This window comes from Trichogramma pretiosum, unplaced genomic scaffold (genome assembly GCF_000599845.2).
Source record: "Trichogramma pretiosum strain Unisexual culture from Peru unplaced genomic scaffold, Tpre_2.0 scaffold47, whole genome shotgun sequence".
In the NCBI taxonomy this organism is placed as follows: Eukaryota; Metazoa; Arthropoda; class Insecta; order Hymenoptera; family Trichogrammatidae; genus Trichogramma; species Trichogramma pretiosum.
Genome location: NW_019640859.1, coordinates 611,960 through 630,842, shown reverse-complemented (window position 1 = coordinate 630,842; position 18,883 = coordinate 611,960). Strand labels below are relative to the sequence as shown.

At 40.1% G+C, this 18,883-nt stretch overlaps 2 protein-coding genes across 2 annotated transcripts; one reads left to right on the top strand and one right to left on the bottom strand.

Annotated features, from left to right (window-relative positions):
* Nucleotides 1–1,842: 1,842 nt before the first annotated feature.
* On the bottom strand, nt 1,843–15,302 carry LOC106654361. Its single transcript, XM_014374179.1, has 13 exons — nt 15,246–15,302; nt 14,325–14,394; nt 14,123–14,230; nt 13,899–13,978; nt 11,382–11,771; nt 8,044–8,271; nt 7,668–7,895; nt 5,265–5,358; nt 4,775–5,160; nt 4,448–4,700; nt 3,751–4,256; nt 2,704–3,621; nt 1,843–2,632 (listed from the first exon to the last, which is right to left on the bottom strand). The coding sequence occupies exons 1-13, from the start codon at nt 15,300–15,302 to the stop codon at nt 2,489–2,491; spliced, it is 3,462 nt and encodes a 1,153-aa protein (XP_014229665.1). The 3' UTR covers nt 1,843–2,488.
* Nucleotides 15,303–16,492: 1,190 nt separating this feature from the next.
* Nucleotides 16,493–18,176, top strand: LOC106654420. Its single transcript, XM_023463662.1, has 3 exons — nt 16,493–17,051; nt 17,130–17,449; nt 17,530–18,176. Exons 1-2 carry the CDS (start codon nt 16,782–16,784, stop codon nt 17,361–17,363), a joined length of 504 nt encoding a protein of 167 aa, XP_023319430.1. The 5' UTR covers nt 16,493–16,781; the 3' UTR covers nt 17,364–17,449; nt 17,530–18,176.
* Nucleotides 18,177–18,883: the final 707 nt, after the last annotated feature.

The window sequence follows — 18,883 nt, the reverse complement described above, 5'->3', positions numbered from 1 at the left end:
GAGGCTCAATCAAGAACAAATGTTATAATGTACATTAAAACTCGATTATAACGAACTTCAACAGACCAATAGATTTTGTCTTTCTAATTCCGATTACTTATCGTGAAAAATAATCAAGAAATAGATAATGATATTTTTCTATGTTTTTTGATTTGAATGTTTGATGGAAATTTTTCTTCCTTTTTTTTATTGAGAAATGCAAATTCCAAATTAGTTCAAAAGATATACAACCAAGTTACCGAGATATACTTTAGCAGAAGATTTTGTGCCGCCAGAGCTTTATTCAGTTCAATAAATTTAATTTAGTTTATTAGTCGAGTTTGTTAAAAATTGATGTACAGTTTGAAGTTGAATGTTTATCTATAGTGATTGTACAGTAAAATATTTATATTAATAGTGTGAATAAAATTAGCGATTATGTGCAACAAGACTTATTCTTTGTACTGTGTACTGTTTAGTTTTTCGATCGAGTTTATCAAAGAGTTATGTACATAGTTTGAAGTTACTCATAGTCAAGTAAGGGCGTAGCGTAGAACGAGTATGTAGACTTTGCTTATTTTTGTAAATATGTACAGAAAAATTGTTAATTTTACTCTTAAGGTGATGCCTCAGCCGTGAATGTTACTATTTTTGTTGGTCAAAATATATTTAAAATTTTAAAATGAAATGAGAACAAAAAATGAAAAATTTCAATCCTGTTCTCCAGAAAAACTTCTGAATGAAATGGGATGAGGTTTTGCATAGTTATTCACAGTAATAACGTGGAGGGCTACATAGAGCTGTTTTTTGACAATCGGTCAAGAAAATAAGTTGTAAAAATGTATTTCATAGCTTGATCGGTAAAACGAGGAGGCTGCGGCATTTTTTTTTCGTCTTGAAAAAGTATGTCATATGTCATCGAAATCAACGAGTTGTGAGTAGTCGCTGGAATTAGGTATAGTTTAGAGCGCCGGAAGGCGCTGGTTTCTTAGATTACCGATGTTTTCTAACGTATCAAGTAAAATAATAAAACTTGATCATAAAAACCCATCATGATTTTATATCCTGAAATGGACATAAATTAGTCTTCTTTGTTACTGCAAAAAGTTTCAACGTTTTATTTCGATGCACTTCAGCAGAAACTGCAAATATTATTTGAGGTATCTATAAGATATTTCAATAAGTGCAGTTTTTTATAAATATGTAATTCAATAAAATCTGTTTTATAAAATCGTTTATTTTTTGTCATTTTATATATTCAAACATTCGTTTTTACATCGAGTCTTTACATTTCAGTATTGTTTGCTAATAGAACTTTACATTTATTTTACTACTATATTTTCAATTTATAACTAAAAATTATCTGATGTTGACGCAATCGAATTTCAAATATCATTTTTGTATAGGTATGTACAAACTTTTATGCAATAAAATGATTTATATGAATGTTACAGAAATATTCATTACTCTTTGATGTTATTAAAGCATAAGTTATAAAACCAATTATTGCTAGACTCTAAATAGATAAAGCAATTAAAGTAATTACTTGATATTTTTAAATAAGGAAATTTTTCAGTTGTTAATGATTTATAGTTAATTGGGAGGAACAATTTTAAGTTGTGCAGATGTATTCATCGTACGATCAAAGGACTTTTTTTCACAGTTTTGAGTGAATTTCATATCAATTACAATCAACTTTTAATTAAAATTAATAATTATTAAAATCTTACATAACTTTTTATAATAAGCTGTTTTTCGCTTTATATTTTAAACAACAATCAATATCATATTAATGGGATAATTTTTTCAAGAATTGAATAAAAAAAATAAGCTTTTGAACGTCGTTACGTATATTACTTTCTGTACAATAGTATTGTGAGATAAATAAAATTGTTTTTTTTTTTTTTTATTGTAAACGTATGTGACAAATTTATCGAAATGTTTTATTTTAATACAAAAAGTTTTTATTTTGTAACACAATTACACATTTCCCGTGAAATGCGATTTTTCTTCGATAAATCGTTTTTTTTTAAATTATTATGATAATATTTAAAGGAGTGTAAATATTATATGCATTGAGGGAAATACGATAAAAAAATTGCTACTTTTATAGTAATCTTAAAATGAGGTCAAAATTTTTTATAAAAATTGCTGTGTTGTTTAACAATAAAATTGCTGCAACATAGTAATTTTTACGAGAATTTTTCAGTACATCCCACGGTTACTATAAACATCGTAATTTTTTTTGAAAAGTATTTTTCTCAGTAAGTGCAAGTACGATACTTGTATCCTTTTTTTTGTCGCAGTAAGTTGCGAATATTTTTTATTCGAAGTTATCGATGCATAAACATTCTTCGGAATGAAAAATTTTGTATTAAAAAAAAAAAAAAAGAGAGAACAAAAATGACAAAATATTCATATTTTCAAATCGATTACAATAATTAAGTAAACGAAGGAAGAGTTTTAAAACTGCTAAAGAAGTTTAAGAATTTAAAATGTCATCGTCGTTTCATGTTGACGTTTTATAATCTTTCGAGATCGAAGCGTTTTTCTCAGCAGCAACGTCGAGAGATCCTACCACCTGCTGCGTCGACGTCCTCGTGGATCTATCCCGATGGACCGTCGAATTTTGTATGTGAACGTTGACTTCGAGCTGAAAAAGAGAAATATATCCTTCAACGTCTCATTATATAGGTTAGCGAGCGAAATTTTGCGTGCACTCACCAGTACCGGCTCTCCGCTCGTTTTTAATTTTTCCAATTGATTCTCGAGCGCGTCCGGCCGGCCCGGCACGTCGTTCTTTTTCCTGATATTCATTCGCATCTGATTGCTCGGATGGTCGAGGTCCAGTGCCGCTCTGCTGTTGCTATTATCGTTATTATTATTGTTCTGCTCGATATCCATTTCCTCGATGTCGTTCTTTCTCCAGTCGTCGTTGTCGACGCCGTTGTATCTGGGCTTCGCGACGGCCGACACGGCGATAAAGGCATTCTTGTTGCTCAGCTTGCTGCTGCTACTACTGTTGCCATTGTTGTTATTGTTGTCGAGTCCCGCGGCGAGGCTTCCTCCCGGCTGCGTGACCTTGTGATAAGCGAATTGCTTCCACTTGGCCGCGCTCTTCCAATCCTCGCCGATCTTCTCGCTCGACTGCTGCTGCTGTTGCCACGTCTTGCTGTCGCTATTATTGTTATTATTGTTGTTGTTACCCGAGCTCGACGATGCCTCGTCCCAGGCATTCTTGAAGGACTTGTCGTTCTGCTTGCGAGAATCCTTGGCGTCTTTGCTGCTCTGCTGCTTGTCGGTGATCAGGCCCAGTTTGCGCACAATCGCGGCGTTCGGATTGTACGCGACTCCGTTCTTGTCCTTGGGCCAGGGCTTAGCGCCGGGCAGCTTGAAGGGCCACGTCGCCGGATCGGAGGTCAGGCTGTCCCACGTTTTCAGGGTCAATTTCGGCGAGTCTTTCGAGTCGCCGTTGCTGCCGTTGGGCGCACTTTTAGCGCCGTTATTTTCCTCCTCCTGCCGCTCGGGTGACTTTTCTCGAATCGAGGCGTACTCCTTTGACTTTTCTCGGTTTGGCCAGGCGCCAGGCCTTTGTATCAAGCGGCTCATTTCGTTCTCTCTCGGTCTGTCTGGATATTTTTCCTGCACACAAAGCAAAAGAGAAACAATGGCCCATAAGAAATTTATTTCGTTCTTTCTTTTTCTCGTCTTTCGCGATTATTTTCGTCAAAGCATTATATACATCTTATATACATTAAAAAAATACCGTACCCTCGCGTCCTGACGTTCCCAGCTCTGCTGTCGCTGCCTCCAGTCCCGGTCCAGCTCTCCCTCTCTGTCCTCGAGCCGAGCGTAATAATCGCGATGCTCGGTGTTCCAAGGCTGCTGCAGCCAGGACGACTCGAGCTCGTCTCGGCTCTTCGGCCGCCAATTCCAACTATTTTTCGGCTCCTCCTCCTCTAGCTCACCAGCAGCAGCCGTCTCGTCGTCCTCGCTCCAGGCCCGATCGTAGCCTCGCCATGGCGCATTGGCAGCCCAACTACCACCGCCAGCTTCATGCTGCTGTTGCTGCTGCTGTCTCCCCGGAGGCAGGTATCCTTGGCTGTGGCCGAAGTTTGCGTTAAAGCGCTCTTGTTGTTGCTGCTGCTGATGCTGATGCCGTTGTCCCGGATACGACAGCGAGAGCTGCTCCCTGGGGCGTTGGCGCTCGTAGCCTCTGCCACCGCCGTGGGATACAACTTGGCCAAAGTGATAAGCTCGCCGCCCGCCGCTAGATCCTGCGGATTATATGCGAGTTTCTATTAACTCGAGTTGAGTTCCTAGCCACGCGTATTATCTTGTTTCGCGTGTGCTCCGCGCATAGCATTGCTCGTCGAGGATTATATTGTTTCTATGTACCGAGTACTTTCGAGCGTCGAGACAACAACGACAAAAATCGAGTGTACAAGTTCATGGATATCAGGCTTACCATCGTCGTCGTCGTCGTTGAATTTGCCATCGTCGTCGTCGAACAAGCCCTTCGGATGGGTATTGATCTTTCCGTAATGCAGCGTTCGACCTCGCTGACCCGCTGCCTCGTAGTCGAACTCGCGCGCCGCCTTCAGCATGAGAGCTTGGCGCTCCGAGTTCAGGGCTCGGAGGCTGTCCTGCTCCTTGTCGCCTCCACCGCCTTGGCGAAACTCCGGCCAGCCGCGCATCGTCGCGGGCACGGTGTAGCGTATCTGCGATCCGCAACCGAGTAAACACGTTTATTTATTAATTTCGTCGACATCAAAGTTCGGATAACGCAGTTTACCTTGGCGATGCTGCCGGGAACGACGTCTTCTCTGCCGTCCTCCTGAGACCAGATTCGTTGCTTAGCCATGACATCGGCGGCCTGCGATCGCCACTTAGTCGGCGGTGAGTCGGTCGGCGCTAATAGAGCCTCGACCGGCGACGTCGCTATCGACGGCGACGTAAACTTCCGCAGCAGTTTCTGTTTTCTCAGCTTCTTCTTTTTCTTCTTCTTTTTCCTCGCCTTTCTCGTCGGCCTCTCCTTGCTCGCCGGCGGACTCGTCGTCGGTGTCTGCATGGTCGTCGTCGCAGGCGCTATCAGCGGCTCCGCGAACTCGCCGTCGAACACGCCGACGAGACGTTTTTTCGCCTCGCTCGGGTAATCCACGACGTCCGCTTTGACGTCCACTAAAAAATTACGTAATCGTCGTTTTTCCGTTAATGGGCTCGAGCTCGAGCTCTATATTAAGTGATAATTATGTAAGTTTTGAAGTAGGAGAGTAGGGTCTTACACAAAAGCTGATGAATTCTTTCCCATCGCTCCGGATTTTCCGATAACTTTGCCAAGACTTGGAAAACGTTCTCGGTCGCCAGCAGCTCCTCGGCCTTTAACATGCAAATCAAATTTTTCTTGCGTTAATGAACCAGCATTTTATCTCCTGTATAATTTGTGTGGACGAAGCCATCACCTATTGAAACGTCAAGTATTCGCGCAGGGTATGGATTGGTATGAATTATAAATCAAGATATTCGCGACGACTACGTTTAATTAATAAAAATCCGAGTTAGCATTTTTAAATTCCTCGAGCATACCTGCTCGTCTTTTGATCTCCGAAGATGAAGAAAACTGTTTCATTCGTCAAAAGAAATCCTCGAGCTCGCGTATTTCCGGTACCTGATGATCGTTTGCCAGAAATAAAGGAGCAGCAGCAGTCGCATGTATACCTCGGGCCAAAGCGCACGAGTTAAATTCCGAAAAATCGCGCGAGCGCAAACAGCAGCAGCAGCATTGCTTCTTGCATTCGTGGCACGTATATTGCTCTAGCTCTCTCTCTCTCTCTCCCTCTCTCGCATCTGCGATACGTCGCGCGCTCGCCCTGTTTTTTTCTCTCTCTTTCCTTTTTTACGTGTGCGGTATTACTCGGGCGAAGAGCTTTTTTCTGTGTGAGAAATAAGCCAAATCGGCGCATCGTTTGTAAGAAGCTCTGCCGAGTCGGAAGTTGAGCGCACAAGCGAACTGGAAACGTGTATAGAGCCGTCTTTCCGATGCACCGCGGATGACTCTTATTTTTCATATTCTCGGGTATTGCGAATTTTTCTCTTATTAATTGTGGCCGGTGCACAACACGCTGCGCAAGAAATTTTTCCTCGAGAAAACGTTGTTGCTAGCTAATACGCGATTCTGCGCGCTCGCAGCTTTCGACGATTTCGGTACAGCTGCACGATGCCGAATACAAAAAGCTCGCGCAAAATTGAAGCTCGCTGCTGCTGCTGCGCTTCGGAGGATAAACGAGCTTTTTTGCCGCCGCGCCTGGCTCATCCACTACGAGAATTATGATACAATAGCCGGTCAGCATTTTTTTTCTCGGTTTTTTTTTTCTGTGTGTGTGTACGTCTGCGTGGAATTTGTCCGGGTATATACAGCTCGTCTGCGCCTCGAGACCTCGGCAAGTATAAGTATATAAGCATTTCTTTGTCCAAAGGCGATCGGCTCGGCTATTCTCTTTTCTTTCTCTTTGTCTCACTCTCTTGCTCGACATTTCCTTTGGCCCGAAAAAGCGCTGACTTGGCTCATCCCGAGCACTCTACGCGCATAAAGTCTCTCCTCCTTCTCTTCCTATCTTATTCACTCTGCGCGACAAAACTACGTGTTTCTTTTTCTTCCGCGACCCGGATATTCTCTCACTTATCTATTATCCTGCGAACAGGATAGGGAACGCTGATTAATTCTTCAGCTGATGCTGCGCTATTCGCTTTCGTTTTGGAGAATCGGATGATTTAATCGGACGATGCGAGTCTAGCGTAAAAAGGACAAATCTTGGTTGTGCATTTTTTGACTTGCTTTTAAGACGGAGAATATGAAGGTTTGCATGAAATACTAGGATAAGCGATTGCGGAAGATGAATCTAAGACGGAAAGGTCACAAACACATCGAGTGACAATTTTTACTTTTGCTTAAAAGGAAATTAATATTATTACAAAAATTAATGTTAGTAAGCGAAACTTTGACTTGGTTGCGACTTAAGAGATAGAAATGCATTTGATGTAAAAAACTTTAGCTGACGATAAAAACTTCGTAACGCTGCACATTTAACATTTTTTCTTTAAATTCTAACTCACTTTATATCGAGCTTTTTGCGAGCTCATTCGATATCTTTCAATTTTATTCATTTATAAGTTCATCCCCAAAGTGCAGCTGTGCTGCTGCAGCGCTTATTGCTTAACACGGGGTGCTACATCGCAATACACAGCGTCTATATATATCGCCTCCTGACTGATCTAATTACAAACGTGGAAACTGTTCGCTCTGTGTAACACGCCGCGCGACTGAAGCGGAGTTATATGAGGCGTGTATATAGTTATACATGCTTCGGCGGCTACAAGACAATTACAGAGTCGATCTCTCGCGTAGCTCATGCTGCTGCTGCTGCAATTGTCAAAGTAACAATTCGAGTGAATGATTCGGCGTGGAAAACTTTTTAAAGCTAAAACGCTAAGCGATTCGCTTTTAACATTATCTGTCATTACTTTATTTCCTTTTTTTATCGAAAAGTTAATTTTTCCTTCCTCGCCCATTGATTGATTCTTTATTTCAATTTTCTCGAAAAAATTTACCTCTACACCATACATATAGCTGACGTTCCTATATATATATATATATCGGTATGAATAGTATCGAGCGTAATGTCACTTACACTGAGCTGGTCGAGCTGCTCTCGTTCGGCCGCGTACTGAATCAGCAAGTACTCCTTGAGGTCCTTGATGAGTTTCAGAGGGTTGCCGGCGTCTTCGTTGTTGCTGCCGCTCTGACGTTTACTCAGTAGTTTTTGCGCCGATTGAGGAGGTCTCATTAGCCACTGAACGTCTTCCGAGCTCTCCAGGCCGTTCAATCGATTCTGCCCGTACCTTCGCTTCGTATTTCTCTGCACGACGACAACGAATTAGAAGTGTTTCATTATACGAGTGACAATAGGATCGTAAATATAGTAAGATATTTCAATGATAACAGTTCGATACACGATATAAGTACACGCGAAACAAAAGAAATAAAGAGTGCAGTAGTATTATTACCTCATTTTTTGCCAGCACTTTGAGCTCTTCGAGTGCCGCGACTCCACCGGACACTGCCGCTGGAAGGATCGTATTTTCGCTCGTTTTTGCCGACACCACGGCTACGTTTTCACCTCGTTTAAGTGACTCTTTTTCGAGTGTCGACGACGACAAGCGCTTGTCTTTGCCCGTCGTCTTCTCCTTGTTCAACTGAAACGATGTTTTCTTCCGTCTCTTGAACTCCTTCACCTGAATCAAGTACGACGAGCCACTTTGAAATTGTTGCGAGTGTATACACAACTTTGAGTGTTGCAAATAATATCATGGGTATCGAGTTTTTCTTTCTTTGTTTTACTTTTTTACGGGTTTCTCGTTAAAAAGCCCATATAATAATTTGTTAAAATCCAAACGCGCCTTGGTCGATGTTATACTCTCTCGTATCAGCGCCCCCGAAAGACGTTCCGGCCTGGCAAATATATTACGACGTGCTCGCGAAAAAAATAAAAGTTTGCCTCCTAGCTCGTTTCCCGTCTCTTCATTAATTCAGCGGTGTTTACTTACAATTAACGGCTGCATCACGACCTTTCGAGCGCGCGCGAGCTATCGTGCGCCTTCTATGGGTTGTATACGAAAAATTAACGAGCCTAGCTGCAACAGCGTGTAAACTATATGGTATATATTTGCCGTGAGCCGCGTCGTCGTCGTCGATCTTCTTGTACGCTATTTTTCCCCCTAACTCTTTTTTTTTATGTAGCCGCGCTGTTGCTGCCGGCCATCCGAGATGAAAAAAAAAAGCGCTACAGCAGCGCGGCTAGGTAGTACAGTAGATGTATATAAAGTCTTCTTGCGCTCTCGCTCGCGCTACTGCTGCAGCCCGGCCAATGTGCGTACACGCGCGGGTGTAATTTAAAAGCATCGTTAACGTCCAACGCGTGTAGCTACTATATACAGACAGAGGCGCGAGTCGAGTCGCTGTGCGCGAAGCGAAAGTAATTTTCTCCTCGACTTAATAACCCGGAGAGCAGAGCTGGCTGGACGAGAACGCTATACGGTGGCGGCTAAAGCGAGCGTCATCTTATTCCAGATGCGCTCGGGGGAGAGGGTTGATGCTTCTTCTGCCGTTGCTGCTGCTGCAATCTCGAACTCGACTTTATAATAACTGTATCGCATGCACGGCGTATACACCGGTATAAATGCGTTTATAAAGGCACCCGCACCGAGTACAAAGTACCGATTTTTTTTTGTTGCTCGCGTGCAATACCAGAGACGAGATGAAAAATTTTTCGATGTATAAGCCGTATAGCGAATATTGTATGTATGTATAAAACAATGTGCGACGCGGGATGAAAAATATTCCGCGCCCGAGCTTACTACTATTGCACGCTAGGCGACAACGCACCGTTTCGTTTCAATATTAACCCCTGAATTATTCATAAAGTTCAAAGAAGATAAAGGGTAAATTAATTTCTCATCGAGAATTCCCCGCCGCTCCGAGCCCGGCGCGTGTAAACGACGGATATGCTAATTTATTCCTGCAGCAGCACCAGCGCGTCACCGATGTAATACAACACGTGTAGACCGCTTGTTTAGTTTTTAATGCTCGACGCGGCTACGTATAATGAGAAATATCATACATCGTGGGCACGTCGATAGACTATTATAGAGAGAGAAAAATAACTCGTAATATTAATTACTGACGCGGGGGTGATGTAACGACGGCTTTGGAATTTATTGCGCGAACCAGTTAGGAAAAGATGAGCATAACTTTGGCCATAGCTCAGTCACACCAAGTCTCGTAAATATCCTTAAACACACGCCGTCGCCGTACGTGTAACTCGAGGGGTTTAATAATGCGCGCGCGTGACCTGATATTTTTAGACCCCCCCACGCGCGTCGCGGCCCTCGTAAGTTAGAATTTTCTCCGCTCTCTACGAGCAAAATTAGGGTAATATTATTTGAGCTTTTACGAGATGTAAGAGGCTCGTAGAAAATTCTATATGGGCGCGAGCTATACGTATGTTTATGAATTTTCTTCGCGAGACCTAAACTTACAGTATGTGTGTGTGAGTATGTATACGAGTAATGTTTCGGTGCCGAAGACAACGTCGAAAAGTTCGTTCTAATAGGTAGATACCGAGAGGAGGAGGAGGAGGAGATTTTTGGAATTTTTACATCGTGTCGCGGCGATTTTTTCACGTTGACATGTTTTACGCTGACTTTTTCTGTCGTAAACTTTGTTTTTTTATCTTGTTGTTGGTGTCGCGTACACGACACCTAAAACACTTGTGCGTGAACATCTCAGAGATTTTGCGACACGTTTTTTTTTATGCTAACGTGGGGTTTGGGTGCGTGTTTTAACCGAGCGCGAGTAACTATCGATTCGCAAGCGTGATTTTCAAAAAGCTCTGCATATAATTCAGAAATATAATAACATTGAGTAAAATATGGAATTAAATTTGACGTATTAAATGTTCTTTGAAATATTATACAACTGGGCATACAATTAATATAAAGCAATCACTTCGCACAAACAATCGGTATTATCAAGCGATGAATTTTCACGAACAGAATTTAATAATAGAGTTTTCGATATCATTGATGAATTTCCATTTTGCGAATTCAAAAGTATCACGTGTCAACGAGTATATAACATTTGTGAAATGAAAAAAAGAAGAAATTTCATATTTTTCTAAAATCATCACCAGCATGAATTTTCCTATTTTTGTTTGACGAAAATAAATAAATTGAAGCCGTAAAGTTGTAAATTTTATATCGAGTATCTTTTTAACGAGAAAGCATTCAATAATAAAAAAATATTTACAAACAACTAAATTATATATTTACGATAAATGTTGAAAAGTCCTTTAATCACCCTGGTAGAAATACTTGACATCAATAATGGCTTAATGGCCAAAAAATATGTGGCAATTAATTTACACGATTTTTCTATTAAAATTATGTTCAAAATAGTAAGCGCATTTGAATCGGTCTGAAGATGACAATTTAATTATATAAAAAAAGTTAGACTAGTAATTCAATCACTTTGAATAGGATAATACCGTTTAAGTCTTCACCGCTGGATGGCGAGTAACTCTATTTGTAAATCTGCAAGTGGCTATGTCGAAATAATTGTATAAGGATCAAACCACGGTTTTAATACATAATAACCATGGTTTTAATGCATAATTCTAAGGCAATATCTTTCGGCATTACATATTAGAATAAAAAAAGAAAGCAATGTTTATCAGTTCGAAAGAGTGCAAAGTAAATGCGCTAATTGTTGCGGAAAGATGATAGCAATATCTTGAAAATACCCAGCAAAGCCACGAAAGCAATTGTCGTGAAACCGAGGAACGAACCTCTTTGTCAGTAGTCGCCGCCGCTTGGCCATCGTCGCCGAGGTCCTTCTCGTCTCTTTGCGGCGTTCGGCCGTCGACGGCCGCTTTGTCAGTTGTGGTACTATTGGCCGCGGCAGCCACAGCCCGCAGCTCATGCTCGAATTCATCGTTATCGTCGCTGTCCCCGTTGTCGTCGACGTCGTCGTCATCGTCGTCGTCCGGTTCGCTGCTGGTCTCATCCTCCTCGGAGTCGTTGTCGTTCTCTTCCTCTCCTCTTTCGTCGCCGTTCGCGTCGTCGTCGGCGATATCGTCGTCTTCCTCGCCCGAGTCTTCTTCGGAACTATCGACTGGTCTCGTGTCGTCGCCAATACCGCCGCCGCCACGACCAATATTCGCTTTAGTCTGCGGTACCTTCAAATAGTCAAAGCGACTTCATCATCGAAATGTTCCCATGCTAGATATTTGCGGCATGTATATTAAAGTGTACATACACATAAAGTACAGGACGTAATGTGCATATATAAGACGAGGCGCGGGGGGTTGGGTGCGGAATCGATCGACGCTCGCGCAAAAGTTGCCCTCTGTGTAGTACACCAGTTTGTGAGAAATGTTAGCGCAAAGTTAGATATGTTATTCGATATGCTTCGCTCGAGGCGGAAAATTTTCTTTACGCGCGTACACAGAGTTGGTATTGATTGCCAAAGTACATGTACGATGTTGTGCAAAACTACTTTTTTTCCCGTTTTTTTACATCGCTATGTATTAAGGTGACTTTTTACTGACTCGGCTAGTCAATACGAGCGTAGTTAGTTTGTTTTGACTCTTGTTGTACCCGAGGGCCCCATGCTGTAGTGTTGTAAGCGTCTCCTCTCCTCTTCAGCAGACGACAACACCTTAATCGGACCATAAAAATTCGCTTTCTCGGACAAATACTACAATAATTAGCATGAAAATATGTACTTTTTAATAAACCAATCAAAAGCTTATACTTTTAACTTTATATTATCAGTTTTTTGAAGAGCTGTATGATATATTTTGAGAGTTATTCAATAAGAAGCGTCCAAAAGTATATGTGCGCCCATACAGGTTGTGTTAAAAAGTCAATTTTCGATGACTTTATTCTCAAAAATTAGCATGGCAAAGGGTCTGAAATTTTGCAGGTAGATTGTTGAATTACTCATTAATGTTCTCCAAAAATTTCAAGACCCTGTATGAAAAAAAGTTTAGGTAAAGAGTCACCTTAAACACGAGTCTCTTAGTAAATAAGTTTCGGTGCACTGCAAGAGAGAGAGAGAGAGAGAGAGGGAGAGCTATAAAGCTTGACGCAAAATTTTTTTTTATTTTTCTACTTGTAATTAATTGATCTACTGTCTACTGATTTTTTACTGATAAAAAAAAGCACGGCCGAAAAGTGAGGCCGCGTAAAACGACCTCTGATTGGCTGACACTAACGACGACGCCCGACGTGAGCCGGCTTGATACGAGCGCCTGCGCTGCTAACTGTCAACAGACAGTTAATGAAAAAATTGACGCGCGCGAAGCGCGTTTGAAACTTTCTAGTAATATAAATTTGTCATCGTTATCGCCTCGCGAATTGCTGCGTTGAAGCGGCGCCGGGCTCACGACTCTCGCGGATTATATCATTTATTTAAAACGAGTATCGCGCTCGTGCGCTTCTCCAAAGTTTTTAACTCTTTTTCACGCTCGCGCTGAGCGATACCTATATACATATTTTATTTCGAGAAATTTCATAATCTTTCGACGATTTTCATAAGCGAGCCTTTGATCAAGACTTATATGAAAAGTTAGCTCGAGCTCTTCGAGACTCGCTATGTAGATATATGTATGTAAAGCCGTCGAGTTGGAAGAAAATTACTGTCAACGCTAATATATATTACGCGGACTCTGCTTTACACAGCACGGCTTATACATTTTCAGGCCTTTACATCGAACTCTTGTAAAATTGGAATAACATTAATTGGACTTTTTCAACTTAAAGTCTTCGTTTCCGTATTCCGGGGGCTTATCTTTTTTCCTCGGCGCGGTAAAAAGAAAACGATTAAAAAATTATTTTACGAGAAACATTTTTCTTATGTCGCGTAATTTTCTTATATCAGGCGCGCAACGAGGCGCGCTCGCCATTCGTTATCCCCACGCGCGAAATGAGAATTCTATATGTGCACGGTGGCAGCGGCGGCAAAAAAGTGTCTAATAAAAAGTAGACTATCCGAATGATACCTTTCTCTCTCTCTCTCGCACGCTTAACGAGAGAAAAGTGCGCTTATTACCCCCGCGGCGTGGGCCGTTTGGCGATTAAAGCCATTCTACGCTGTTAGCCCCGCGTATTATTTTTTTTGCTCTCTCTTTCTACATCGCGAGCTTTTCTCGCTTGCGCTAATACCGCGATATATATATATATATATATAAAATGAGAAAGAGGGAGCGAGAGGAACTAGGTACTAGGATACGGTGTGTAGTGTAGTGCGCAACTCGGGCGCGTATTATAGAGGTGCTCTAACGATCAAAGCGCCCACTTACCGAAACTGCGGGTGGTGAAACTTCCGACGTTTGCTGCTGTTGTTGATGTTCGCTGCTGCTGCTACTGCTACTGCTACTAACTGCAACAGAGAAATAACAACCACGGCTTTTATTCCCAAGTACTTTGTCTTTTTATGTATGAATTTCCAGCTTTTTTCTGGCGCTACGAATTTGTGTCCGTAAGTGTTGCGTAATATTTTATAATATTGCGGGTAATTTCAAGCATTTATGATCGCCCTCTGGTGATATTATCTTCTCTTCAAAAAATGGTGGACAGCAATAGGGTGAGTATTTAGGAGCATTTTGATTCGTTGTAGAGTAGTGGAATTGACCTTTGTAGAATTTAATCGTTTAAAAAACCACTAAACGATCTAATAAATGATTATTAAACAACAATAAACAGTCACTCATTAGAGTGAAGTATACCTAAGGAGTAGTTGAACATAGTATTTGCTATGCAAGTAATTATGTCAATGGGAACATAGATGCAGAAAATCTGCGAGGACAAAAATTATTTTTAGTTTTATATCCTTAAACATAATTTAAGGCTGTAAAGTGATTAGCATTCGCAATAATCTTTTCTTAACGTTTTTCCATGTACGCCTATTGAGGTAAGTCAAAACCCAAAATTTGGTTTCTTTCTTTCTCTTTAATTGTGTTTGCCTGATAAATGTGGAAGTGTAAAGTGTGGTGCGATTGTACCAGTCTCTTTTTGACGCTTTCACGTACACTCATTGGCATGAGTCAAAATTTGGTACAATTCCTTGCAAATGATGTTTTCCTGATAAATGTGGAACAGTAAAGTTTGCCGCAATCGCACCAGTCTCTTTTGAGTCCATCGCAGGAATGACCCACTTTTAAAACGAGCTACATAATCCCGCAGTTTGACAGCTACCCGCTTGGTTGTAGAGAGTATACTATAGACTACTACTAATACAGAACGGCAGAATCACAGTGAGCACCTAATTATATTTTGTACGGCTAAGACCAGCCACGTTTGCTGCTCTATTTTGATGCTTTCACATGTGCCTCGTAAGAGTAGTCAAAATCCATAATTTTGTACACTTTCTCTCTGATCATGTTTGCTGGATAAATGAGAAGCGGCAAAGATCCGCATTTTGACGTTTTTACACGTGAGCCATGAGAATTGTTAAAATCCATAATTTTGTACACTTTCTCATTGATCATGTTTGCCTGATAAATGGGAAGTTGTAAAGATCTGCATTTTGACATTTGCGCACGTGCTCCATGAGAACAGTCAAAATCCATAATTTTGTACACTTTCTCTCTGATCATGTTTGCTGGATAAATGAGAAGCGGCAAAGATCCGCATTTTGACGTTTTTACACTTGAGCCATGAGAATTGTTAAAATCCATAATTTTGTACACTTTCTCATTGATCATGTTTGCCTGTTAAATGGGGAGTTGTAAAGATCTGCATTTTGACGTTTGCACACGTGCTCCATGAGAATAGTCAAAATCCATAATTTTGTACACTTTCTAATTGATTATGTTTGCCTGATAAATGTAGAGCGGTAAAGATCCGCATTTTGACGTTTTTACACGTGAGCCATGAGAATAGTCAAAATCCATAATTTTGTACACTTTCTCTTTGCTCACAGCAACTCTATTTTGACGTTTTCTCACGTGCTTAGTGGAAACTGTCGAAATCCTAAATTTTGTTTACTTTCTCTCTGATCATGTTTTCCAGATGAATGGGGAGTTGTAAAGATCTGCATTTTGACGTTTGCACACGTGCCTAATGAAAACTATCAAAAGCCACAATTTTATACAATTTTTCTTTGATTATGTTTGCCGGATAAATGAGGAGCTGTGAAGTGATCTGCATTCACAGTAACTTTATTTTAATGTTTTCACGTTATTGAAAATAGTCAAAACTAAAATCTGAAGTCATATTTGCCTGCTAAGTCCGGGACTGGAAAAATCAAAAATTGAAGGAATTCATAACTTGACTGCTCTCTGCTTCGTTGTAGTGTGGAACGTCAGAATCACTCACTTGAGAAAGTAAAAAATTGATCTCGTTTCAAATGTCAAAAACCCCCATCGTTTGCTCCTCTTTTTTTATTGTCTCACGTATGTATATTGAGATAAGTCAAATGCCACAATTTTGTTCTCTTTCTCTTTAATTACATTTGACTAATGAATGTGGCACTTGACTGGTCAAACCTACTGGCTTATTGATGTAGCAAATTAATCAATTGCAAAAATCTATTAAATTTTTTGATGTCAGGTAAAACCCTTTCGGAGTGTCTGTTTTGATGATACTTACAATATCAAAGACTATTAATGTAAGAATAATTTTAAACTTTCAGATATATTGTAACAAATTTTTCTAATCCTGCTTACTTTAAAATAAATCGATGGAATAAAATTTTTTAATTTTTAGAATTGATTATACGTTTATTACAAAAAATTTTCATGAATAAATCATAATTTCATTTTTTAAATATCATTCATATAATGCTTCATATATTATACTTCATAACAATTTTATATTAGTTATAATTATAATAAATACGATGGCTCTGTTACTAATTTTCTCCTGGGTGTGCTTACGGCTAATGTAAATATTGTCTCGGCGATACAGGCATAGACATGAGCTCGCGACTCTGCTACTCGAAGCGGTACACGCGAAACCGACTCGCGCGACGTCAAACGTCCACATAAGTACGTGAAATTTATTTCCACTACGCTAAAAGTATTTTTAGGGATTTTCTATTGACCGATCGATGGCGCACTGCCATCAAGCAACGACAATAGCAGCAGCTGCAGTAGCAGTAGCAGTGTAAACAGTGACAGAACATTTTACGAGCGAATCTACACGTAGTTGATATTCGTATCAAGTTTTGATTCAACACACAAATGGCTACAGAAAACGGGGCCGGGATGGATACGTCATTGCCGACTTTCGAGGAGGCAACCGGTTCCTATGTGGTCCAATACAGACCGACTCCAGTCACGTCGACACCCGCGTCTCGCTACAGAGCGTTGGACGGGATAGAGGAACCGTTGCCGACGTTCGAGGAGGCCACTGGTTCCTATGTGGTCGAAAATAGGCCGACTCCGGCCGCGCCGATACGTTCGTCTCCCGACAGAGAGATCGATATGAAGGAAAGATGTCGCAAAATTTGGGTAAGTTATATAAACGATGGATCAATACTACTTTTTTCAAATATTATTATTATAATAGCTACTTCTTGCTTTAAACAGACCAAAGTGCTTGTGTTCATAGCGCTTATTTTTATAGGACTTTTGTTCATATGGGGTGTCTTCGTTGGTTTTACTTATGTTTTGGTCCAGCCAAAGAGTCTCTCCGAATTCACATTACCTATGTTCATGTACCTCGCGAGCATGGTAGTAGTCCTTCTCATATTCGCGTTCATAATCATACCATGTTTGGTACTTTATGGATGGTTAATGACACTTCTGCAAAGGCGAGACTAGGACGTTCCAAACTCATTCTACGAATAAGGACGATTCTACGATCAACATAATTGAGGAAAGACACAATCATGAACAGAGATTATAATGTACATTGACCAATCGATTTTGTACATCTACTTTTGATTATTTAGAAATAAATTACTTTATAACAATTTCAATTTTTTAGAATTAATTATAAGTTTATTGAAGAAAATATTCAAGAATATATTACGCGGTCAAAACCATAGTTAACGTGATACTACGAGAGGCATTGAAAAAAATGTGGTTCGATCTACCGACGATCGTGAAGATACCCGCGTCCTGCACCAGAGAGGTAATATTCGTTGGCAAAATTGTAAAGCCAAGACGAAAGTAGGGCGATTTAGCTAACTCAAGGAGACTGGACAAAAGCGAGAAATTTTTCGTAAATTCATGACTACGATAAATAATATAAACAATGGATAATTTTTTTTCTTAAAAAAAGATTTTAGTAGTGTACTGTTTGCCTCAGAACAAATTGATGTGCTTTTGAACATAATATTTTTTTCAAGACTTTGGCTCTTCACGCCCGACGTAATATTTTTTGCAAGGCTTTTGGCTCTTCACACCCCACTAATATTCGTTTTGAAAATTGCACAGCTTGTGTTTTTGGTGGTCGTCGCTATTGTATTTTTAATGACCTTTGGCTGGTAATTCATAAATGTTTTAAGTAGTACGATAAATATCGCTTTTTTACCCAGAGTAAAGAAGGTCCGTCAATGGCAGAGATAATAATTTATGGTGTAAATCGGTTATAATGAACTGAAAGGGATCGACAAGTGTTGCTTGTGGAATCTAATTATCTACAAAAAAATATTCAGCATCAAATTTTTTGTTTTTTAGTATTATAATTGTACGTTTATTGTGAAAAATATTAAAGAATTAATGTTTATTTCGTTATTTCACATAGCTTTAATATAATGATTACATGATGACTTAATTATTAAACGTAGAAATAACTTAACAAAGTATTTGTTTACAATATTTACAATATATTACAAAATTTTACAGTTTTATCAATTTGACCAACATTTAAACAAGGTAACTATTTGAATTTATATTAATTAATCTTCTATCTGTAATTTCCAAGCCATGATTGTATTTGAATATATGTGCGATGAATTTGCTGGATCGTACGCAACTTATCCAACCCGGTTAATTCTCTATTGGGAAACAGCTCTTGAACGATGTTGAGACCAATATTGACGATTTCTGCATCATCCGAATATTTGTTGTAAAATTTCTCTGCATAAGGAACTAAATGGCTCTTTTTTATCAATTTTCTCACAAGCATATTTTTCCCACGGTTATTGAAGTAAAAAGTCGTGTCACATCCCGAAAAAGCATGCAAAAATAATATAATGTTCTGCATCCCGGGATGAATGAAACTGTTTGCATCGAACGCTTGAAACTTGAAACCGTTGCCTTGTCTGAGCATGAAAATATTGTCCAGATTTTGTGCTTTCGCAGCGAAGACCACAAGTAAGTCTATGTCTTCTCCG